Source organism: Schistocerca cancellata, chromosome 1 (genome assembly GCF_023864275.1).
Source record: "Schistocerca cancellata isolate TAMUIC-IGC-003103 chromosome 1, iqSchCanc2.1, whole genome shotgun sequence".
Taxonomy (NCBI): Eukaryota; Metazoa; Arthropoda; class Insecta; order Orthoptera; family Acrididae; genus Schistocerca; species Schistocerca cancellata.
In genome coordinates, this window is record NC_064626.1 from 184,120,207 (window position 1) to 184,146,779 (window position 26,573).

The following is a 26,573-nucleotide window of genomic DNA, read 5'->3' on the forward strand; positions in this document are numbered from 1 at the left end:
AGGTTGGAGTCAGTAGAAACAGCCTCAGCTTCGCGGATGGCGTCTTGAGTGGTCAGATGTTCTTCCCCGGCCGAATGCGAACCGCTGTGTTCCGACACGGTCCGACGACGGCGCTTTCGGCGTTTCGGTGATCGCTGTTTCCGTACATGACCTTCATTGTCAGAAGACGGCACTGACTCACGCTCCGCCGGAACAAACGCTTCGGTCGGTACAATAAGGGAATCAATTGCCATCTTGCCGGCGTCAATGTCTGTCGCGTTCGGTAGCTCCAGAGTCGTAGTACTATTTTCCACCACTGGCCAGGTAGGCGGATCATCCAGGTTTTTGTCCGTGGAAAGTGATTCTTGTACCGCTGAAGCGGTCGGCCGTGTCTGTTGTGTGGAGAACGTCGTGAGCGCCGCTGCGTAAGTCACGGGTAGAATAGTCTTCGCCGCTGGTGGTGCAACGTCCTTCGGTGGGAGTTGTGTGATCCGACGCTGGAGGCACTCGGAACGAAGGTGTCCTTCTTTGCCGCATCCGGAACACGTCTTTGGCTGGCCGTCATAAATAACTATGGCCCGGCATCCTCCTATCTGTAGATAGGATGGCACGTGTCGTTGGAGATCTATGCGTACTTGGCGTACTCCATTGAGTACTGGATACGTCTTAAACTGGGTCCATTTTTCAGCCACGTGTTCGTGTACCGTGCCGTAGGGGCGGAGCGCCGCTACAACTTCTGCCGCCGGGAGTTCAAATGGAAGTTCGAATATGCGGATAGTCCGCAGTCCCATTGCGGCATGGCCGACCTCGACGTTGCCAATATTGCCATCTGCGTGGCAGAAGCGGAGTTCTTGTTTCATCTCACGAAGCACCTTGTCGCATGTAGTTTCGTTTATGAGCTTTACATAGACCGTGCTACTGACGATCGAAAAGTGAATGCCGACAATGTCGGCAGCCGGGATCTTGGCTTCCTCTTTTAAAAGGCGTTCGACTTCGAGCGCCTTTGGTCGGGTAAAGTCGTTCCGAAATGTGAATTTCAAGGTTGATCTTCTGTATTGGTTTGCCATGGTCTTGTAGCGCTACGGCGTCACGTTAGTGTCGGCCGAAGAAAGTAAACAAGGCGCGCGGGCTCTCTCTGACAGCGGAGAGCACACACCGCACGTCTGCTTCGCTCGGCTGCGAGAGCCGCACTGAGCCGCTAGACCACCGCGGCCGGCGACAAATTAACAGGTTGTACAGCAATTTAAATTAATAAACACAATAAACACAAAAATGACACGATAATAGTATTAAGGAGAGAGGTACCACATATGGAGTACGACGCAAAATCAGAGTAAAAGACTGAATTTGCTACTATAAAAGAAAATACGTACAAAAAAGAATGTATTAGTGGTATTAACAAATGTTCCCGCCATAGGTAAGATACACATAAATAAAATAATTTATAGAGAACATACACAGTCAAAATAACACAAATAGCCGGCCGCGGTGGTCTCGCGGTTCTAGGCGCTCAGTCCGGAACCGCACGACTGCTACGGTCGCAGTTTCGAATCCTGCCTCGGGCATGGATGTGTGTGAAGTCCGTAGGTTAGTTAGGTTTAAGTAGTTCTAAGTTCTAGGGGACTGATGACCACAGATATTAAGTCCCATAGTGCTCAGAGCCATTTGAACCATTTTGAATAACACAAATGCAGGGAAAAAAATGGATCAGTATAATGGAACCGATAGTCGTGGAGTAACTGAAGCAGAGTGAGGCTTAAGTGCAGTTTAGGAGTAGGGAACTGTGTTTGCTCGTCTATGTATGTATATGCGACTAATTTAAAGTCACCTGTCGTATTTTTCTCTCTATATGTGTAGGCTAATACAAGGAACTTCAAATGGGATATCGATACGGTTTTCGTCGATACATGCATTGATTCACATAGGATGTTTGTGAATATAATTTGTAAATATTTCGTGCATATTGCATGACTTTTAACGAAAAAAAATAAGCAACTTTTTTCTGTTTGTATGTGATGACTAATTTCAGAAACTACTGTAGAGATTTTCATAAGATTTAAACTAACTGTGTGAGTCAGTAGAAAGGTTTGCCTGTATAAAACATTACTACTATGCCACAGAAGATGTGCCGCAATATATACTTGTGCGAAGCTAGGGGCCGTCGTAGTTCACTATTAAATCAGGACTGTGGACTAGATGTTTATTGTTCTCCAGATCATCCAAAGAGATTAAGTTCAGCTCGTTGTTCATTGAGGGAAGGACATGGGACCGTGGCTGCTTGCTAGCTGTGCTCCTCACACACTAAGTAGTTAGTTAATGTTTTAAACTAAAAGGCGGTTAACGAAATAAATTAATGCTGCAAAACATCAACAATTTGATTCACTTCTCTTATAATTGTAAAATTTTGCACTTTACAAAACGCTTAAAATTAATATCCTTTTAAAATAATGACAATGGGTCAAAGTGCAGCCAGAGAGCTTATAGAAATATCTATGTGTAACTTTTTGTTCGTATATAAAATGGAATGATCACAGTCTCAGTTGTAGCTAAACAAACGGGTAGGCATCGATTTCAAGGTAGAATATTAGCAAAATGCAGTCAGCGTACAAACCCGGTTGCTTACAGAACAATTTTAACACACATATTGGACTGTTGTTGAAATGTGTCAGGTCTGTACCACATAGGAGTTATGGGGGATATTAAATGTAAACGAACGAGGGAAGCAAAAATAGCCTTAGTTTTGTTGGACTCACCGCAGGAAATGACGGCAATCTTGAACTAGCGGGTGCCTGGGGATAGACGCAGAGTATCACATAAAAGCTTACATGTGTTTCAAGTGCTAGTGTTTGAAGAATCGAGCAATATTACACAACCGTCCTACATATCCCTCCCGTAGGGATCGCAGAGACAGGGTAAGATTAATTACAGCACGCACAGAGGCATTTCAGTTATAATCCTTCCCACGCTACACAACATATGATAAAAATGCGATGTACCTCTGGGCATATACTTTGCTGCGGTTTGTGACTTATATATGTAGACATAAATGATACACCATGATTAAGAGAGTATCGTACCTGAATATTTCAATACATTTGGCAGAAATCGTAAAAATATCAGGTTTGAACTAACACCTAGGCGCCGGCCGAAATGGCCGTGCGGTTAAAGGCGCTGCAGTCTGGAACCGCAAGACCGCTACGGTCGCAGGTTCGAATCCTGCCTCGGGCATGGATGTTTGTGATGTCCTTAGGTTAGTTAGGTTTAACTAGTTCTAAGTTCTAGGGGACTAATGACCTCAGCAGTTGAGTCCCATAATGCTCAGAGCCATTTGAACCATTTTGAACTAACACCTAGGCGTAAGTAGCTAACACTACACTTTCGTCTACCACCTGCTTTATCTACAACAATATCTATGTGATCACTCCATTTCATGACCGCAGTTATTCTTACTCCGTTTTACGTATGAATTAACTCAATCCATTCGTGACTCACTTGTATTATAGTCATGTCATAGTAAGGTTTTACGTTTGGTGAAGTAAAAAATTTGTTAATTATGAACGTTAAAGAAGTTGTAAATCTCTCCATCACTTGAAAATTTTATCAAGACGTGACTGACTACTGGCGCAGATTTTTTAGTAACTGTAGTACTAGTGTTGTATCTACAGTAGGTATGAGGTTACTATTAATACCGTATGCCTCGTGATTAACATACAACATTAACAACAAGCGCCCCAACATGCCTCCTCGAGATACAGTCGGCCAAGGCCCAGAGTCAAGCGACGCTCTTCTTCTCGTGCAGCGACGGAGCTCCACTGTTGACTGCCTGCGCCCAGGCGACTGAGGCCCAGCTCATCAGCTCATGTCCACTGCAATGGTGAGGGAAAACTCAGAGTATTGAACACGAAAAGTTGCCCCGCGGCAGGAGTCTGGCGGCCTCAGGTGCAGATGACAGGTCGGCGGCACTGTGGCACCGAGTTCCACAGGGTGGACTTAGAGCGTGAGGCGGATGCCCTGCCCCAGTCTTGAACCCATGGCTGCAGCTCGCGGTGCCCAGTCGACACATCATCTAGCATAGAAATCTGCCTCAGAGTTCACAGTTTTTAATACAGCTCCAGGACGTATGTTTTACTATTATCCAGCCCCCGGTCACGTAGTTCGTAACATGTTTTTTGCACTGGTGTGATGACACCGTCCTGCCCATTTCGACTGTTGCCGCTGCACAGTGCAGTTTCCTGTGAGCATTGCCAGCCCGTCTCACAATACTTTTGTCTACATGTTGAATTATTCATATGACCTGAACGTTACCAGTCAGCGGTAGCTGCTTCAGCGCTACACAGAGGCTTTCTTAGCAATTTCTACAAGTTTTACTTAAAACTAAGTAGTCACACAACAATAAGTTATCCATTCGTCCCATAAATTGTCTAGCAGTTTTTGTGACAGCACATTTCAGACTTCTGTGTTCCTCTCATCTGTGCTGATCATCAACCGCGTTTCATTTCTGTGCAACACTACACCGCAGACAGATATCTTCAAAATGACTTCCTAATTCTTAAATTTATATTCACCGTTAGCCAGTTTCTTCCTCACAAATACTTAACGTTATTTTCCTAATCTGTACTCTCTACGTAGGCCTGTTACATTGTTAGATATTTTTTGCTGAAATAGCAAAAACTCGCCTACTATTTCTAATATATCCCAGTCTAGATCCCTCAGCATTACCTGATTTAATTCGACGGCTTTCCAGTATCCTTGCTTTGGATTTGTTATTTTTAACCTCTTTTCAAGATACTTTTCCATTCCTTTCAACTGATTCTCAGAGCCCTTTACCATCTCTGAAATATCGTCTACATACCGGAAAGTATTCATTTATTGACCCTAAACTAGTTCCCTTCTCAAATTTCTCCTTCGTTTCCTTGCTCAACGTACAAATGGAATAACAAGGCGGACAGATTATAATCCCACCTTACCCCTTTCTCAACCACTGCTTCCATTGCATGTCCTTCTACTCTTACAACTCAGTCAGTTGTAGGTGACCTATTGCTCACTCACTTTATTCGTTCTCTACCTCAGTATTTGAAATAGTGTATTCCAATAATTTGAAAATGTAGGGTCAGCATTGCCGCAGGTGGTCGTATAACTTCTTGAAATCCAAACTGATTCGTGTCACGACTCACTAAATTGATGGCTTCTGCCTTACGTGGACTTCGAATTATTACATTCCTCTTATAGCCTGAGGGTATTTCGCCTGTCTCATGTATCTTCCCTACCAGGTGCGATGCTTTGTTACAGCTGGCTTTCCGAAGGATCCCAGTCATTGTGAGGGAATTTCGCTTACTAAAGGCGTCCTGTTTGTACGAGTGTCTAACAGTGTTCTGTATAATTCCGTATGGAGAATCATACCCTCTTCAACTACGGATTTTGAAAGGACCACTCGTTTGGAACTCACCTTGATATCCTAATGCATTAAGGGCAACAGGGAGATTCATATACCGAGATTTCGTGAAAGCGTTTGACACAGTGCCCCACTGCCGACTGTTGACTGTTGAAGATATGGATTAGGTTCCCAGATGTCAGGGTGACTGGAATACTACGAGTGCCTGGAATACTTCTTAATAGATCCCAGTACGTTGTCATCCACGGCGAGTGTTCATCAGAAGCAAAAGGGTCGTCAGGCGTTCCCCAGGGAAGTGTGATAATTCGCTCCTGTTCTCTGTACACATAAATGATCTAACACACAGGGTAAGCAACAATTTATGAGCGTTTGCTGATAATGCCGTGGTTTACAGGAACGTGTCGTCATTCAGTGACTGTAGGAAGATACAGTGTGACATAAAAAGAATTTATAGTGGGTGTAATGAATGGCAGCTTGCTCTAAATTAGAAAAAAAATTAGCGAGGATGAGTAGGAAAATCGATCCTGTAACGTTAGACTATTGTTTTAGTGGTGTGTTGCTTGACACACTCACATCATTAAAATACCTAGGCGTAATACTGAAAAGCGATATGAAATGGATCACATCAGGCCTATAGAACAGAAGGCGAATAGCCAACTTCTTTTTATGGGCAGAGATTTGGAGAAGTAAACCTCATCTGTAAACGAGACGGCGTAAAGAACACTAGTGCGTCCCATTCGTGAGTGCTGCGCGCTGTTTGGGATCCCCACCAGATTAAAATAAGACAACGAAGGAATTACGAAGCGTGCTGGTAGATTTGTTACCAGTTGGTTCCATCAGCGCGCAAGTATTGTGTACCTGCTTCGTGAACTCTAATGGGAATCCTTCGAGGGAGGAAGACGTTCTTATTGCGAGGCACTACTTCGGAAACTTAGAAAACCGGCATTTGAGACCGACTTCAAAACGATTCTACTGCCATCAATGTAAACGTAATGCAAAAACCAAGAAGAAAAGTGAATCTACGAGGGTCGGGACTTTAATAGTGGCATCTGTTTATTTACAGCTCGTACAAAATAGATACGTGTTTAAAAGTATTACTGACCTTCAGAGTGGTCACCAGCATTGTGTATAACCCGCTGCCAGCGATGTGGAGCTCGTAGGATACTCTTACAAGGGAACCTCCCCATCGCACACCCCTCAGATTTAGTTAAAAGTTGGCACAGTGGATGTACAACCCGCTGCCAGCGATGTGGAGCTCGTAGGATACTCTTACAAGGGAACCTCCACGTCGCACCCCCCTCAGATTTAGTTATAAGTTGGCACAGTGGATAGGCCTTGAAAAACTGAACACAGATCAATCGAGAAAACAGGAAGAAGTTGTGTGGAACTATGAAAAAAATAAGCAAAATATACAAACTGAGTAGTTCATCCGCAAGATAGGCATCATCAAGGATAATGTGAGCTCAGGAGCGCCGTGCTCCAGTGCTTAGCGTGAGCAGCTGCAGAACGAGAGGTCCTTGGTTCAAGTCTTCCATCACGTCAAAAGTTTAATTTATTTTATTTAATTTAAGATTATCACATCTACAACAAAACCGAAATCGGGCAAGGTAGAAGAATCTTTTTACCCATTCGTCAAGTGTACAAGTTAGGTGGGTCGACAACATATTCCTGTCATGTGACGCACATGCCGTCACCAGTGTCGTATAAAATATATCAGACGTGTTTTCCTGTCGAGGAATCGGTTGACCTATGCCCTTGCGATCAAATGTTTTCGTTTCCCATTGGAGAGGCACGTCCTTTCGTCTACTAATCGCACGGTTTTGCGGTGCGGTCGCAAAACACATACACTAAACTTATTAGAGTGAACACAGACGTCAATGAACGAACGGACAGATCATAACTTTGCGAAAATAAAGAAAGTAATCTTTTCACTCGAGGGAAGACTTGAACCAAGGACCTCTCGTTGCGCAGCTGCTCACGCTAAGCACGGGACCACGGCGCTCCTGAGCTCACCTTATCCTTGATGTTGCCTATCTTGCGCATGAACTACTCAGTTTGTATATTTTGCTTATTTTTTTCATAGTTCCACACAACTTCTTCCTGTTTTCTCGATTTATCTGTGTTCAGTTTTTCAAGGCCTATCCACTGTGCCAACTTATATCTAAATCTGAGGGGGGTGTGATCGGGAGGTTCCCTTGTTAGCAGTGCCAGTTGTGTTGACAATTCGAGCAGCGCGGTCTATTGCCTGACGAATTTGTATCAGTTCTCAAGCGTAAGCCGTGAAGTGTTTTCCTTCAGTTTAGAAATCGAGTTGAACTCACAAGGGCTTAAGTCAGAGGAGTGCAGTAAGTAGGTGGTATAGCGCTTAGTAGCCCCATGAGTCAAACAAATCAGTAACAGCTTGCACTGTACGTGCTTGAGCATTGTCCTATAAAATGATGGTCAGGTCCTGGAGATAGAGTCATCACTTCTGGCTCTATGCTGTTCATTTTTGGAACACAACCTACGACCAGCTTAGAGACAGAAGTGATGACACTTTCTGCAGGACCTGATCATCATTTTGCAGGACGTTGCTAAAGTACGTACAGCGCAAGCTGTTACTGATTTGTTTGATTGATGGGGTTGCTAAGTGCTATACCACCTACTACACTCCCCTGACTTAAGCCCTTGTGAGTTTAACTTCATTTATAAACTGAAGGAAACACTTGATGGCATTCGCTTCAGACTGCTATAAATTCGTCGGGCAACCGAACGCCCCGCTCGAACTGTCTATTCAACTGGCACTGCTAAGGGCATCCTACGACTTCCACATCGCTGGCAACGGGTTATACAAAATGCTAGTGACTACTCTGAAGGTCATTAAAACTTTTAAACACGTATATATTTTGTACGAGCTGTAAATAAATAGTTGCCACTATTACAGTCCCAACCCTCGTAGAACTCGAAAGGAGGCTTATAGAAAGTCGTTTCTCCTTTCCTCTGTTTACGAGTAGAACACGGAAGGAACTAACAGTGCTACGGGATACCCTGCACCATTCACCACACAATAGCTTCCGGAATATTTATGTACATGTAGACTCAGATTTACTTCCTATCCCGTTCTCTAATATGGTTTAGGGACTTCGCTGAAGAATCTATCCTGTAGTGATGAAATTTTTGTTCGTCCAGGGAGACTGCTCTGGAGGTGCTGGACCACGAACCGGAGGGCGCGTTCATGGTGCGCGAGAGCACCAGCAAGCCCGGCTGCTACGCGCTGTCGCTGCGCGTCCCCAGGGACTTCCAGCCGTCCGGCATCGCGCACTACCTCATCCTGCGCACCGCCAAGGGATACAAGATCAAGGTGGGTCTGCAGTCACTCAGTGACACCGTACGTTCAACCTCGTGTGTTGTGAGGGGATTATACCGGCGTCCGTGAAAGCTGCCATACCCAGAGAGCGTGTAATAATTACTCGTAACTGAGAAATCGTACTGAAGAGTGCTGAAAACTAAGTTGACTGATAAGATAAAGAAGGTCTTTTTTTATAATCGATGAGGAAAGGTATGTATGGAAAACACTGAGTAGAGCGAGGGGCAGGATGGTAGGAGCTGTCTTAAGACGTCAGGTAATAGCTCCCACGGATTAGAGCGAATCGTAGAGGGGGAAAAGCCGTAAGGGAGGACAGAGAATGGACTGTATCCAACAAATAATTGAGGGAGTTGGACCTAAGTGCAACTCTGATATAAAGAGGTTGACGTAGAAGTGGTAGTCCTGGCGGGCCACATCGAACGAGTCAGAAGACTAACGATGTAAATACAAAAAGATACATTTATTGTGAACCGAAGGGCACGAAAAAAATGATGCAAGGTGTCACTTGGAATGGTACATGGATAAATTGCGTCACTTTCCAGAGACAAGTACAGTACACTTATGCCTGGTGATGGAGATAAAAGTGTTTTCAGATGGCAAGGTACCGATGCAAGTGTCATGCATGCAGTTTCACTGCTTCCGCAGGGAAGTAGGTCAGCATGTTTTGCGCCCATTTCATGTACGCATATCGAACTCCTCTCCGCCTCCAGGGGTAATTTGAAGGTGGCATACTATTGGGATAGGGTCGTACAAGCATTTGTGAAGCCCTCCAGCCAACATTTCGGCAGAAGTTTGGGTTTTCAAGACGATAGTGCACGATTACATCGCGCCCACCTGGTGAACATCTTTTTGCAAGAGTCAGGAACGAACGAATGGCCTGAGACAGTCTGAAAAATGTGTTTGACCACGGTTAGGAACAGCTCAAACTACGAGTAGATCGTAGGAGGTGCCGTCGCCACAGACTGTATGTCCTCAGGATGGCCCTGTCGAAGAGTGTGACAGACTAAATCAGCACCATCTTCATTAACGTATGGCATATAATTGAATATACATCGGCATGTACTCTCAAATTCCCAACTCCTACGGATATACAGGGTGTGTAAAATAAAAGTGGCACAGAAAATTTTGTAAGACTGCTATGGAACTGATCGTTGTTATTGAACAGGAGAACCGCCGATGAAAGAAAATGCTAGAAATCGTTATTGCAGTCCACCAATCCGCTGTTGTCACATATCTGCAGCTGTGCATTTCCTATATGCTCTGTCCCATGTACTTCCTGTGTCATTACATTTGACTAACGGCAGCAGATGTGTTTATGACCAGTTGTATGAAACAAAAAATGGTGATCACGATAAAACAGTGCGTGTTTATTGTCAAATGCTATTGATATACAATTTGTGAAAATCGTGTGTGGAAATCATTGTGAAAGAGTTTAAAACTGCAAGTATTTTGGCGAAATCTCAGTCTTAAATGCAAAACGTAGGGCAAAATGGCGTAAAACGGCCTTTGTAACAAATAAGAACCGTTATGCTCAATAATGAGGGTGAGTCCCACAGCTTAATTTAACACATTAATCTTGACATGTGTAATCACACCTCCATACTTACCAAGAGGGACACTTACTTGTCAATCACATCGCGATTGCGGGCAGCATGGGGTTGACGCCTGAGCCACAGGACGTGCGCTAGCAGGGCATGTCAGGTGTTTCAAGCGTCAACTTCGCGTCTCAATATCTCGGGATGTAATGGGAATTTTGCGATGCAATCAACGCCATTGTGTATGTGATTTGTCATGCTATGGATTGCTGAAGAAAAAATATAGGAGGTCCATTTAAAAAAAAACATAAGTTTGTGTTAAAAAACACATATGCTTTCGTTTTCCAATTAGAGTGACGCTGGTGGTGGATAAAGTTGTTTCTCCTTACTGTGATGTACGCAGAGCACCGCAGCATCGCCTGTCCTGTTGGATTTCCAGCTGGACGGTCGTGCTCGGCAGACGGCATCACAGCGCCTGCAGGTGCAACATGCTTTCATGTTATACACTCCTGGAAATGGAAAAAAGAACACATTGACACCGGTGTGTCAGACCCATCATACTTGCTCCGGACACTGCGAGAGGGCTGTACAAGCAATGATCACACGCACGGCACAGCGGACACACCAGGAACCGCGGTGTTGGCCGTCGAATGGCGCTAGCTGCGCAGCATTTGTGCACCGCCGCCGTCAGTGTCAGCCAGTTTGCCGTGGCATACGGAGCTCCATCGCAGTCTTTAACACTGGTAGCATGCCGCGACAGCGTGGACGTGAACCGTATGTGCAGTTGACGGACTTTGAGCGAGGGCGTATAGTGGGCATGCGGGAGGCCGGGTGGACGTACCGCCGAATTGCTCAACACGTGGGGCGTGAGGTCTCCACAGTACATCGATGTTGTCGCCAGTGGTGGGCGGAAGGTGCACGTGCCCATCGACCTGGGACCGGACCGCAGCGACGCACGGATGCACGCCAAGACCGTAGGATCCTACGCAGTGCCGTAGGGGACCGCACCGCCACTTCCCAGCAAATTAGGGACACTGTTGCTCCTGGGGTATCGGCGAGGACCATTCGCAACCGTCTCCATGAAGCTGGGCTACGGTCCCGCACACCGTTAGGCCGTCTTCCGCTCACGCCCCAACATCGTGCAGCCCGCCTCCAGTGGTGTCGCGACAGGCGTGAATGGAGGGACGAATGGAGACGTGTCGTCTTCAGCGATGAGAGTCGCTTCTGCCTTGGTGCCAATGATGGTCGTATGCGTGTTTGGCGCCGTGCAGGTGAGCGCCACAATCAGGACTGCATACGACCGAGGCACACAGGGCCAACACCCGGCATCATGGTGTGGGGAGCGATCTCATACACTGGCCGTACACCACTGGTGATCGTCGAGGGGACAGTGAATAGTGCACGGTACATCCAAACCGTCATCGAACCCATCGTTCTACCATTCCTAGACCGGCAAGGGAACTTGCTGTTCCAACAGGACAATGCACGTCCGCATGTATCCCGTGCCACCCAACGTGCTCTAGAAGGTGTAAGTCCACTACCCTGGCCAGCAAGATCTCCGGATCTGTCCCCCATTGAGCATGTTTGGGACTGGATGAAGCGTCGTCTCACGCGGTCTGCACGTCCAGCACGAACGCTGGTCCAACTGAGGCGCCAGGTGGAAATGGCATGGCAAGCCGTTCCACAGGACTACATCCAGCATCTCTACGATCGTCTCCATGGGAGAATAGCAGCCTGCATTGCTGCGAAAGGTAGATATACACTGTACTAGTGCCGACATTGTGCATGCTCTGTTGCCTGTGTCTATGTGCCTGTGGTTCTGTCAGTGTGATCATGTGATGTATCTGACCCCAGGAATGTGTCAATAAAGTTTCCCCTTCCTGGGACAATGAATTCACGGTGTTCTTATTTCAATTTCCAGGAGTGTAGAAAGAGCCACGACAACATCCAACCTGGAAGAAAATTGCTATAAGACCTCAAAGCACCCGTCCAGCTGTGTTTGTGGGTGGGAAGGCGTGGCTTTTATGTGTAACTCAGGGACGCCTGGAGGAATTTCAACCAAATTTGGTATCAAAGAAGACTAATTTTTAGGTTTCCGTGCTGCGGGAGGTAATAGCGGTTCTTCATACGATCGCTTTGTGGTTCGTCTGTCTTTGTCTGTCTACCCCCTTTCTCAGAGGGTATAAGGTTGAATTTATATAAAATGTAGTCCAGGTACAGTCATTTATGTCACATATTTTCATACTCGCAAACTCACTCAAAAAAAAAAAAAAAAAAAGGTTCAAATGGCTCTGAACACTATGGGACTTAACTGCTTAGGACATTAGTCCCATAGAACTTAGAACTACTTAAACCTAACTAACCTAAGGACATCACACACATCCATGTCCGAGGAAGGATTCGAACCAATGACCGTAGCGGTCGCGCTGTTCCAGACTGTAGCGCCTAGAACCGCTCGGACACTCCGGTCGGCCACTCATCAAAACCTACAGATGAACTATACAGGGTGAAGCCAAATTCCGCACTCGGACTTCGCAGCGCAACTCCTCACATGCTAACGATAAAAAAATGTCTCTTACAAAATTTCGTCCGGCGATTACATCCGGCAGAGAAAATAACTTAAAGAGTGGCAATATGGCAACACAGTAACAACATGCATTGTAACTACCTGTGTCAGCACACAACCATCGTGCTGTAGAGTTGGTGCAGTGGACAGAGTTTTGGGTTAGTATGCAGCAGGTGTATGATTCGATCCTGGGTAGAGGCCTATTTTTTTATTTGTTAAATGTAGTGCAGGTGGTACTGTATCTGGCGTCTTAATCGCCAACAGAGATTGCAGCGGGTTCTCTAGAAAACACATGCACCAGATACTACAATCGTAGAAATGGAAGATTGGTCAGCTTTGAAAGAAACCCTTTTCATGTCACGGAATTTCACAATTGCCCCATCCACTAGATGTGAAATCTGTTTTCTTTGTATCTTTCTCCAGTGGTCCCAGAGATCAGTAGCATCTATTATTCTTGCCTCATTCAGGTCCATACATTTTGTAAGGGCCTTTCGCTACCAATAGGACTACCCATGTGCTTTGCGAATAATGTCCAAACTCGGTTGCTATTTGTATATGTTATTACCATGGTCCTATGCCTTTCAAGACTGAGTCTGCTAGCCGCATGCTGTTTAGTACGTATTCCAATGCATTATTATTATTATTATTCTACCTATGGAATTGTGGAAACATCACGTCTATTACCTTTAGGGACACAGTGTAATTCAAAACCGAACAGTTCACAATTAGCGATGTCGGTATGAATTATGCGGAACAATGTCTGTCAAAGGGGTAGCATGCATTACATTGAACAGGAGCATTTTTATCATCTCAAAAATGATATCGTTTTTGTAGTTATCCTGTCCTGTGACAGGTCATTTGCTTCAACTGTCTATTTCTTATTTGTCTAACCATGTCTTTGTTGTGCTCAGAGTTACAAAATGTTGTAAATTTAGGATACATGTGCCGTAAGAAATGGCGTATATTACACTATGAAAAGTCAGAATGAAATTAGTAAATAAAAAAAATGTGCCCCAATACAGGATCGAACCTACGCCCTCCTGTATGCTAACCCAAATCTCTGTCCTCTGCACCAACTGTGTAGCACAATTTAAATGTGCTGACAAAGGTAATTACCATACAAATGGCTACAGTGATGCAGATTGCCACTTTTTAACGTCCTTTTTCTGCCGGATGCACTCGCCGGACGAAATTTTGCGACAGACCTTTTCTTATCCTTGACGTGTGAGGAGTCGCGCTGCGAAGTCCGAGTGCGCGAATTTCGCTTCACCCTGCATACATAATTAAGTCTGTGTGAACCTAAGTGCATGAGACCTAAATATGCAAAATTCATTGAAAAGAGAGTAAACACTTCAAGAAGATATATACAGAAGGCATGTAAGTTGTCCGACAGTTAGATGTGGATAACTGCGAAAATACTGGTCTCGGTATTGATTGTAGTCGGTCAGCGTCACAGGGGTGCCCTTTGGCTCCTCTAAAGTTAGCAATTTCATGTCCACGATAAGTAGGTCACTGAAGGACTTGTGACCTGCCACTGCTCTAACCCAACTAAGAGAGGGGGACAAAGCACAGTGGGTATCAGCAGAGCATGGACATACGACGAGCTTTCAATAAGTAATGCAATACATTTTTCTTCTGAAAGAAGGTTGTTTTAATTCACGATTACAATACACCTTTTATCCCATTCCTTCGGTACAAAACCCTAATTTTCAACATAATCTTCATTCAGTGCGGTAGCCTTACGCCACCTTATTTGGAGAGCCTCTATGCCCGCATGGAACCACTGGACTGGTCGAAGTCGAAGCTAATATCGAAGTGCTCAGTAACCTCCCCATCACCCACGTACTGATTCCCGCCGAGTGCATCCTTCGCAGATGGAAGTCGGAAGGTGCGAAATCGGGGCTGTAGGTTGGATGAAGAAAAACAGTCCAATGAAGTTTTCTGAGTTCCACTCGGCTGCGCAAACACATGTGAGGGCATGCATTGCCATGGAGAAGGAGAAGTTCGTTCGCACTTTTGTGGTGATGAACACAATAAAATCGTTTCTTTAATTTACTGAGGGTATCAAAATACACTTCAGAGTTTATCTGGCACCATGAGGGAGGACATCAAACAGAATTACCCCTTCGGAGTGCCAGAAGACCGTCGCCATGGCTTTACCGGTTGAAGGTGCAGCTCTGAACCTTTTCTCTGGAGGAGAGGTGGTGTGGCGCCACTTTATGGATTGCCGTTTCATCGCGTGTGACGACGTTTGACAAAAATTGTCATATTCAGCATCGTAACGTGCAACCAACTCCGCCATAGCTCTTCATGGCCTTTTGTGAGGGGGAAAGTATCCTAACGGGTACACGCCTTTGTGTGCGCCAAATAACGGACCAATGTCTTAGCAGTACCAACAAGACGTCCAGTTGAGCAGCTAGGTGTTTGATTGTGATCTGTCGATCAGCTCGAATGAGAGTGTCCGCACGTTTCAACATTGCAGGAGCCACATCTGTGTGCGGCCGGCCGGCACACTGGAGATCGGACATGTTTGCGCTACATTGTTGCACTAAAGACACATGCCTCGCCCAATGACTCACCGTGCTTTCGTTCATTGCCAGTGAACCGTGATTTATTTTCAAAGAATATTCTTACGAATTTATTTTATTTACTAGTGATTCATCAAGAACATTAACACATTTAATCACACTATGTAGGCATGGAAGTAGTTGCCAGGGAGTAACTGATAAAATCATAACCAAATTCCTTCCAACAAATGGGAATTTTATTCACTTTAATAGTGCCTAAAAGCATTAAAAAAATAGATTTGAAATTATAATCACAAATCACCCTCTAAATATCAAAGTTACAATTGATTCTGAGGCACAAAGAAACAAGTGTTGACTGTATGAGTTTACAGGCAGAGAACCTTGCCGCTCCCTTTTGACACGGCCATAGTTACGACCGCTCACAACAGCCTCTGAAAGACTACACTGGTGCAAATCTTCAACACACACCAGATAACTTTAAACTAAGAGTTTTAACAATTTACACAAGCACACAACCTATGCACCCCCGTAGGAGGGATGGAAATGGTACAAAACACTAACAATTAAAATATTAACCTTGCAACGGAAGGTGCAACTTGATTTTAACTTCTAAGAAAATGCTTACAGTGAAAGGGTGGCAACTTTATATACTAAAATGATCATTTAAATAAAAGCCCATGAAATGCAATCTTATATAAAATTCTACAAGGTTGGCCAAACAGTAGTTAAGATGCTCTACAGTACGCAGATACCGCCTCTCAAGATCATAGGCAATAATATCACGGTTTCCAAAGCTCAAATCATATTTCAGGTATTAAGCAGTTACACTCCAAGCAATAAATTCGTTAACACACCAAATACGACAAACATGACATTGGCAGCTACTAACATACGGTTGATTGATAGGGAGATTACCGAACAACCCGAACCGCAGGTTGCTCTAACCAGCCCCTACTCCACAAGGGAAAAACGGGGGTAAACGGAGAAGAATGGTGGGACGACCCCAAAGCAAAACGGCTGGTGAGCTCACCAAGAAAACAAGTAGAATTTAACAAGTAAATCAAACAACATATTACCAATCACTTAACTTCTAATAATCTGCGATTTCTGTCGAAGACCTGGCGCAGCACCCCCAATTCGCTCTCCCGAAGCGTCCGCTACCAGCCGCTTCAACGGACGCAAGAAGGCGCGCCGATCTCCCGTCTTCACGGCGTCGCAGCTCGCACCGGCCAGACCGATGCCGTGGGTTGACTCCTGTTGCTCTCGTGTCGACCGCGAAGTCCCTACCCCTCGCTATACATCGCGACCGACTAAACTCACGTGGCGACCTCACATGCGCCGACGCTCAAGACGGACAAGTCATCTTGTGTCTCAGTGCGCGACAGGCCAACCGATCCATCCAACCGTCAATGACCATTGCCTGAGCAAACTCGAGCAGACTGGCGGCCTAACGCGCAGACTCAGATGCAGGAGCTAAGCCCCGACCGGGCGACCACTCGCTCAGTTCTCTTACTGGCGGAGTGGAAAGACTCTCATTTTGCCGGCGTTAAAGGTTGATCCGAACGACAGACATACTAGCACTCCGAACGACAGACACTAACTGCCTAACGAATGCGGACGACAGACTTGCAAGCTGGGGACGAGAGACTGGCCCAGACTGTCCCCCTGCCGACAGGGGCACTAAATGCACGTGAACAGGCAACCTTTCCCCTTTCCCACCAGAGGGGGACACAAAAGCTGCGATTGCCACAGCAGCGCCACCGTCAGAAACGGAGGGCGACTGCTTCACTCTACGCGCTGCGGCGCGCTTTTCAAAACAGCAATTTTTACCACGGTTCAAGAAACTTTTATCTGGTATCTTCCACAGGCTGTGTGTGTGGGGGGGGGGCGGAGGGGGGGTGGAGAGAGAGAGAGAGAGAGAGAGAGAGAGAGAGTGGTAATATTATCAATAGAGAAGCATTAACAGCACAATAGGTCGATCAAGATATCTCAATGGCTTCGAAGAGGTACTTGTCATATGGGAAGTCACCAGAGTGACAAATCTATCAGGGATATTGCTCCCCTTGTAAAGCTACCAAAGTCGACTGTTGATAATGTGACTGTGACGTGGAAACGCGACGGAGAAGGTGTACCTAATGTACTGACTGACTGACTGCAAATAAGATGACAGTACAGAATTTTGCAAACGTAACTCTAGTCCACCTTGCCCACCGTTCACTACTAGAAAACAATTATGTTTACCTAACATATGTCTGATTGGCAATGCGTATGTTCTGCTTTTTATAGTTCAATATTTAAAAAATTTACAATGTTCCACGCCTGTATTATTATCCATTAGAATAACGGCTTGTTACTTAAGCTTTTATATGGTTCAAATGGCTCTGAGCACTACGCGACTTAACTTCTGAGGTCATCATTCGTCTAGAACTTCGAACTAATTAGACCTAACTAACCTAAGGACATCACACACATCCATGCCCGAGGGAGGATTCGAACCTGCGACCGTAGCGGTCGCTCGGTTCCAGACTGCAGCGCCTAGGTCCGCACGGCCACTCTAGCCGGCTAGCTTTTATATACTCCCATTTTTAATACCTGATATTAAAACGATTGTGCATATACAGCTTCATTTGTATTTTAGTGATACCACGTAAATGGTTAATGTCCAGAAATATAATTAGTTCATTAAAATTACCCATTATGTAATATGATTATAATGGAATTGTTTTGCATAATAACTTATAAATTACTGTTGTTGCAATGGTTGTTTATGTATGGTATGTCGCATTCCGGGCCTGAAGATGATCTTGTAACAACATCGAAACTAGTCGCCAATAAAACCAACACCTTAATACAACTGGAGGAATTTCGTCATTTTTTAACATATACAGGGTGTTACAAAAAGGTACGGCCAAACTTTCAGGAAACATTCCTCACACACAAATAAAGAAAAGATGTTATGTGGACATGTGTCCGGAAACGCTTAATTTCCATGTTAGAGCTCATTTTAGTTTCGTCAGTATGTACACTCAATGGAGCACGTTATTATGATTTCATACGGAATACTCTACCTGTGCTGCTAGAACATGTGCCTTTACAAGTGCGACACAACATGTGGTTCATACACGATGGAGCTCCTGCACATTTCAGTCGAAGTGCTCGTACGCTTCTCAACAACAGATTCGGTGACCGATGGATTGGCAGAGGCGGACCAATTCCATGGCCTCCACGCTCTCCTGACCTCAACCCTCTTGACTTTCATTTATGGGGGCATTTGAAAGCTCTTGTCTACGCAACCCCGGTACCAAATGTAGAGACTCTTCGTGCTCGTATTTTGGACGGCTGTGATACAATACGTCATTCTCCAGGGCTGCATCAGCGCATCAGGGATTCCATGCGACGGAGAGTGGATGCATGTATCCTCGGTAACGGAGGACATTTTGAACATTTCCTGTAACAAACTGTTTGAAGTCACGCTGGTACGTTCTGTTGCTGTGTGTTTCCATTCCATGATTAATGTGATTTGAAGAGAAGTAATAAAATGAGCTCTAACGTGGAAAGTAAGCGTTTCCGGACACATGTCCACATAACATATTTTCTTTCTTTGTGTGTGAGGAATATTTCCTGAAAGTTTGGCCGTACCTTTTTGTAACACCCTGTATTATACTAGCTGACGTCCCAAATCGTCCATTTCAGTAATGCATATACGAAGAACCTGTTAGTTACCTCGCCGCTGTTTTGCAGGGCTTCACGAAGGAGTTCTCGAGCCTGGCGTCGCTGATCACGCACCACTCGGTGATGCCTGAGCTGCTTCCCGTGCCGCTGGCCCTCAGCAGGTACCGCCCCGCGCTGGGCAAGTCCGACTCGAGCCGGGACTTCTCGGACGGCGACTGCGACCGCGACTACAACACGCTGGCCGACCTGCGGCAGATGCTGGCCGAGCTCAAGATGTAGCCGCCGCGGCCCGCCCCGCCTTGTGCGCACGCGCACGTCCGCTGCTTCGGAGCACCTGTTCCACGACCGTTACGACGCAGTTCTCTCCATATCCGCTTGTGTCTGACAGCCAAATTCGCTAATGTACCACGAGCCCTACCAGCTCTGCAAACCGGGAAGGAAAGAAAGATTTTTCAGGAGTAAACTTTAAGGTGTGAGGCTCTACAACTGCCCTCTATTGTTTTGCTGTGTCGTTTTACAAAAATGTAGCAACGTTTGACCACGGACTTCGGCCCTGCAGATGTGTAACTGAATTGACTTTGCACAGAACATCTGATCAGAAGTATCCACAAACGTCCTTTCAGGAACAGTACCCCTTCGCTTGATAATTTACGACATCATCCTAGCCCTTCGGCTCAATTCTCCCTCCAAGCAGACTTCGCCCTACACCTGTCAGATCTTCAGGCACCCGTTCCTTTTAGATTTCCCAAATCGATTATAGTGAACGCTTTGAAATAAATGGTTGGAATTCCGTCGTAAGTAGCATTGAGAAGTTTCCTTTGTTTTTGGTGGTGACTGCTTTCGATATTGTGTCCGTTCTCAAACCATCCACGCATGTAAGTAACTGAAATACACAAAAGTATGCATTTTTGGATTAGCCACAGCAGACAATCGAAATGGTAATGCAGTAGGCAAGTTATAATGACATCTATATCTACATTCATACTCCGCAAGCCACCTGACGGTGTGTGGCGGAGGGTACCTTGAGTACCTCTATCGGTTCTCCCTTCTATTCCAGTCTCGTATTGTTCGTGGAAACAAGGACTGTCGGCATGCCTCTCTGTGAGCTCTAATCTCTCTGATTTTATCCTCATGGTCTCTTTGCGAGATATACGTAGGAGGGAATAATATACTGCTCGACTCCTCGGTGAAGGTATGTTCTCCGAACTTCAACAAAAGCCCGTACCGAGCTACTGAGCGTCTCTCCTGCAGAGTCTTCCACTGGAGTTTATCTATCATCTCCGTAACGCTTTCGCGATTACTAAATGATCCTGTAACGAAGTGCGCTGCTCTCCGTTGGATCTTCTCTATCTCTTCTGTCAACCTTATCTGGTACGGATCCCACACTGCTGAGCAGTATTCAAGCAGTGGGCGAACAAGAGTACTGTAACCTACTTCCTATGTTTTCGGATTGCATTTCCTTAGGATTCTTCCAATGAATCTCAGTCTGGCATCTGCTTTACCGACGATCAACTTAATATGATCATTCCATTTTAAATCACTCCTAATGCGTACTTCCATATAATTCATGGAATTAACTGCTTCCAGTTGCTGACCTGCTATACTGTAGCTAAATGATGAGGCATCTTTCCTTCTATGTATTCGCAGCGCATCACACTTGTCTACATTGAGATTCAATTGCCATTCCCTGCACCATGCGTCAATTCGCTGCATTTCCTCCTGCATTTCAGTACAATTTTCCATTGTTACAACCTCTCGATATACCACAGCATCATCCGCAAAAAGCCTCAGTGAACTTCCGATGTTATCCACAAGGTCATTTATGTATATTGTGAATAGCAACGGTCCTACGACACTCCCCTGCGGCACACCTGGAATCACTCTTACTTCTGAAGACTTCTCTCCATTGAGAATGACATGCTGCGTTCTGTTATCTAGGAACTCTTCAATCCAATCACACAATTGGTCTGACAGTCCATTTGCTCTTACTTTGTTCATTAAACGACTGTGCGGAACTGTACGGAACGCCTTGCGGAAGTCAAGGAACACGGCATCTACTTGGGAACCCCTGTCTATGGCCCTCTGAGTCTCGTGGACGAATAGCGCGAGCTGGGTTTTACACGATCGTCTTTTTCGAAACTCATGGTGATTCCTACAGGGTAGATTTCTAGTCTCCAGAAAAGTCATTATACTCGAACATAATACGTGTTCCAAAATTCTACAACTGATAGGCGTTAGAGATATAGGTCTATAGTTCTGCACATCTGTTCGACGTCCCTTCTTGAAAACGGGACAACCTGTGCCATTTTCCAATCTTTTCTAATGAACAGTAAGAAAAAAAAATAACCATGTCAATAACTAGACTGTTTAGTATGATTTTTTTTTAAGGATACGTGGTCGAAAAGCAACCACTCTCCATCTATGTCTTAACTCCGCAAGTCACCTTATGGTGTATACCACGTACATTTCTCCATTTCTGTTAGTCATGAACGCTGTGGGGGAGGGGGGGGGGGAGGAACAACTCCTGGTACTCGAATCTCTCTAATTTTTTCTTTCACTGTCTTCTCGCAAGACATCAGGAGTAATATTAGTTGACTCTTCTTGGAACGTACGCTTTTGGAATGTTATCAGGAAACGATATCGTGACGCGCAAGGTCTTCTGTAGCACTTGCCCCTGCAGCTGCACGAGTATTTCCGTAACGCTTCCGCGCTTGCAAAACGAATCTGTGACAAAAATGCGCTGCTCTTCTTTGGATTTTGTGTATTTATTTTCTAATAAGATCCCCAGACCAGCGGGCAGTACTGAAGTATTGGTCGAACGACGATTTTGCAGGCCAACTTCTCCGTGGCAGAGTTACTCTACCTGACGATTCTGCCGATGAATCTGTGTGGCGTCTCTTTTCTTACGCTTTGATTGGTGTAGTAGTTCCACTGTAAATATCTCCCCACGGATATTCCCCCATATTTAACAGATGTAGCTGTGTCCATTGATCGTCTACCAATCGTGTTACTATATCACAATTAATCTCTCTCCCTATTCATATGAAAATATGACGTCAGCTACCAATCTCTGCAGCAAGCGTCGATCCTGTCAGGTCTTCCTGCATTTCGCTATCATTTCTTTCATTGACTTCGCTGTATACAGGGTGTACAGAAACAGTCTAAAAAGCTCGTAAGCGTGTTGCAAGTATGTTGTGCTGTTAAATAACTGTTAAGAAAAGAGTTCAGTACGTTTTATCGTCTCCGAGTTAATTAATTTTGAAGTTAGGCCGTTGCGTGCACAAACGAAAGCGGCCCGTCAGAGACGGTGTCACCAAAGGTATTCCTCGTTCGTCTGCTGAAACCGAACAAGAAAACGATACAAAAATTGGACACGGGACCGTAGTTAGTATCGAACCCGAACCAAAGGCTGAGCAGTCTCTTCCGCTGTCATCTACGTTATGAGAGCAACTGACACTAACTGTATCTGGCGAGCAGCTTGAATCTGCGTTGGTAATGGTCTGTGTGGTTAACTTCAATGGTTATTAACTCGGAAACGGCGCAGAGTATTGAAATTTTTCTTAACAATAATTTTTCAGCGCAACATGCCCTGCAAATCACTTACAACCTTTTCAGACTAATTACCTGTATAACAGGTAGTTAGAAGAGCTGTGTTGAGCTTCCGAAGTTACACGCTAGGTCGCACTTTAATGCGCCACGGTAAATAATAGTGTGAGATGTCTCCCTCTCTTCAGACAGATTTAGTAGATACGTTGTTTCAAGCAAATTTCCCGATAAGCTAATTTTTGACTCTGGAGGCATGTCAGCGCTAAGGTTCATCGAAGACATTAATTACGTCAATCAAAAAGCGACTGTAGGTTTGCAATTAAGTTAGTGGCGTCGTGGTCAGTAACATTAAGATAGCAAACGCGAGACTGTGTAGGCAAACACTAGTATTCTTTATGACTGTGAATTCCACCTTATACATACGTTTACATAATTTAAGGACATCCCATATGTACAGCTGCGTAGTATGTAGCTGTGGCCCGAATGACTGGATGACGCAGTGGCAAAACGCCAGAATGGTATGCAGGAGGAAGACAGTTCAAATTCTCGTCCGGCCTCCTAAATGATGGCTTTTCTCGGTTCCCTCTAAATTAATAATTTTCAAGGATACACAGCTGATCCCCTTTCTTTGATTCTAATGATCATGTTACCGGGACGTTGAACCCTATTCATCTTTCCTTTCTTCTTACAGAATCAGGTCTTAGTGAAGTATATACAAACGTGTGCCTGGAAGGATAGTGGGGAAAAATTTTAAGTTCTTGATATTCATGGCGCATTTCATATCTCACTGCTTCTCTGGCAAAGAGAATAATACGATAGAAAACACTGACACTGATTTCGCTAATTCCTCCAGTTCCTTGCTTCCGATAGTGCTGTCATCAAATCCAGGGGCCTACCTCTCTAGGTCGTGCTAAAGAAGCTTTTCCTCCCTCGATACACAAAACTATTCTCTATTCTCTTCTTTAAATCATTCCTGGAGTGAGGTGTACTCGTAGGAAAGGATTTATAGTATTTGTATGCACTAAGGACCGTCCTGTCTGTATTATCAACTGGCACAGAGCTTAGTTTACCACTCATACCGTATGACTTGCTCCCCTGCAAGCTTTCTCCGATGCCGTCACGCTTTAGAGCAGAGCGCTATTCACAGCTGAAACTTCTCGCATAGTATTCCTGCTACTCCGCACCGTGAAATGCCATTTCTATTAACGTACGAACGCACTGCGTGGTTCAGAAAAGCGGGTGACGTTACATTCTGTGTTACAGGATTTTCTTTCAAGTGTTTCTTTGGACCTCGACAGGATAAACCCAGTAATAGTTCTCTGCAATCGTGCTTCCAATGTGCAGTTCAAATCTGATTCATTTCGCAAAGAAATGTTACTTTACGCAATACTCTTCAACTAGCACCACCGCTGCCTCTAGAAACCAGCCACCTCTTACCAGATTTTCCCCCATGAGCTAGTTTCAACATCATTGTTGTTGTGTACAAATTAAATGTAGTTCAGGATACTTCTGATCAGAATGAAAAATTATCTTTTTTTTTTTAACCTGAAGATAGAACAATTTAAACAGATACCTGATGAACAGGAGTTTTGAAAAGTGTATCTTCCTTCGACAATGTTTGTTGCACTTTCAAAACAAACTTACATTCTAAAAAGAAAAACACTAAAATAGGAGTATCCATTAAATGAGGTCTACGGGATAACCGTATTCAGGGAAGAAAACTTAACTTACATGGACAACTTCCTATGTCAGTTCGTAAATCAACAAGCACAGTAACTCTATAAGCGCAGCGCTCTTTCCATCAGTAAACAATGTCTGTTGTTTGCAAGAAACCATCATATTGCCACCCGGGAGTAGACGGAGTCATGTACTCTTACCATCGTGTTTGAATGTAATATGATGTGATTATATGTATTCGAAAATAATGTGATAATTTGATGTAATCGTATGTGAAATTTTTCACGTTTGTCGTATGACAGGGTACCCCTATTTACTTCCCATTCCCATGTTTTCTTAAAATCCACGAAAATAATTCATGTGTATTCAGTGTTACTTCTTCCATGCCGAAAGCTGGCACACACAAATAACCCCAAGCTGATAATATCTGTGTATTTGTTGTTGTGAAACCGTAACTGTACAATATTGTGTCATATGTAATGATTGTCGTTCTTAAAAAATATTAGCATGTAAGATTAATGTGCGATTAATGTATCAGCCAGTATTAACAATCACTTCCAGTTGACATAATCAGTGTGCTCTTACCATTTGTAATAAGGTTTCGTGTTTTCCTCCTGGAGTTTATGTGGTTAATGTGCTCATACGTTTAAAAGAACTCTTGAACGACATCTTAAAGAAAACAATGTTACAAAAGGAAACTCAGATTGTCAGTACGTTTGCTTTGCTAATGTTCGTATAACTTCTTCGCCCTGACTTGCAAGCATGGCACAAGTACTTGAGCTGGCGCTTTTAAACAGATCGGCATAGTTTACTATAATCGCTATTGCTTAAATTACTAAAAATTTGGTATAGCGCACAGAACATAATACATGTGAATAACAAAATTATTGCGTCTCGTAACGTACTGCTTCGGATTTTTGTTTGCAACAGTCGTGTTTTATCGCCTTCTTCAGAGTGGAAGATTAACGAGAAGAGTATACAAAATTCGGTCGTCTAGATAAATAGATCGGCGATGTACAAAGTACTTCACAGGTAGTGATTACCAAATGTGCCGGAAGAAACGGTTCATGGAACGCGTTACAAAAATACGGAAATATTCGCGCAAGAAAGTATATAGATATATTTTATTTATTTCGGAGTCGAACAGATAGCTCTAGAATTTATAGCCCAAGATCGACAAACAGGTGAATGAAATTGTTTAACTTTTGTATATGACATGATACCGTTTGTTTAAACTTGTAAAATGTTTGTAGCATTGTTTAACAGATGTAATAAACGTATGTTTTTGTGGACATATGTGTATTTATTTCCTACCAAACTAACCATTTCCAAACTAGAAATATAAAACATGTACGAAAATATGTAAATTATTGAAAGGATTTTCATTACTGAAGTTCACAAAATGGAAAAACCAGTGATACGAAGTTTGGTTGGTGTTGGTTGTTTCGGGGAAGGAGACCAGACAGCGAGGTCATCGGTCTCATCGGAATAGGGAAGGACGGGGAAGGAAGTCGGCTGTGCCCTTTGAAAGGAACCATCCCGGCATTTGCCTGGAGCGATTTAGGGAAATCACGGAAAACCTAAATCGGGATGGCCGGACGCAGGATTGAACCGTCGTCCTCCCGAATGTGTCTAACCACTGCGCCACCTCGCTCGGTGTGATACAGAGTTTTTTTAAACTAGAAGTCTATCATCACTATCACTTACGAAGCTGTCAGGTGTCAAACGTTGATAAGGTAGTATCCTCATGCGTAAAAAATATAATTAAATGTGATATTTGACCGTTCTCCTTCCTGCCTTCTGTCTTAAGATTGAACACCAGAAAGATTGGGTGGAATGTTTGGATCTGTTTATTGACCTGACAGAACTTGAGAGATTTTTTATCTCTCTTAAGCCACTTTCTAATTACGACAGATATTTTATACTTCACGCATAGTTCTTGATGCGGATGTAAGAGTTGCTATGACGTTTTCCCTATTAGTTCCACAGTAGTTTGTTTTGCAGCGAGAGTACGGTAGACGCGGTCTTCGCAACACTCTCAGAGTGTGGGTCTTTGCCGTCTTTTATTACTTTATTTTGTGCTAATGTACGGAGACCACGGATTACGACGTCTTTCAGCTTCAACTACAAGTGCCGGCCGCGGTGGTCTAGCGGTTCTAGGCGCTCAGTCCGGAACCGCGCGACTGCTACGGTCGCAGGTTCGAATCCTGCCTCGGGCATGAATGTGTGTGATGTCCTTAGGTTAGTTAGGTTTAAGTAGTTCTAAGTTCTAGGGGACTAATGACCACAGATGTTAAGTCCCATAGTGCTCAGAGCCAATTGACCCAATTCA

The 26,573-nt window shown here is 44.5% G+C and overlaps 1 protein-coding gene across 1 annotated transcript in view; it reads left to right on the plus strand.

The window, feature by feature from the left end:
* The window catches only part of LOC126162242 (EGFR adapter protein-like), a 98,405-nt gene extending 79,108 nt beyond the window's left edge, over positions 1-19,297 (plus strand). Inside the window, exons 4-5 of the mRNA XM_049918656.1 lie at positions 8,540-8,711; positions 19,088-19,297. Of these exons, the coding sequence (XP_049774613.1) occupies positions 8,540-8,711; positions 19,088-19,297 (382 nt within the window). The remainder of the gene's footprint in view (positions 1-8,539; positions 8,712-19,087) is intronic.
* The last annotated feature ends 7,276 nt before the right edge of the window (positions 19,298-26,573 follow it).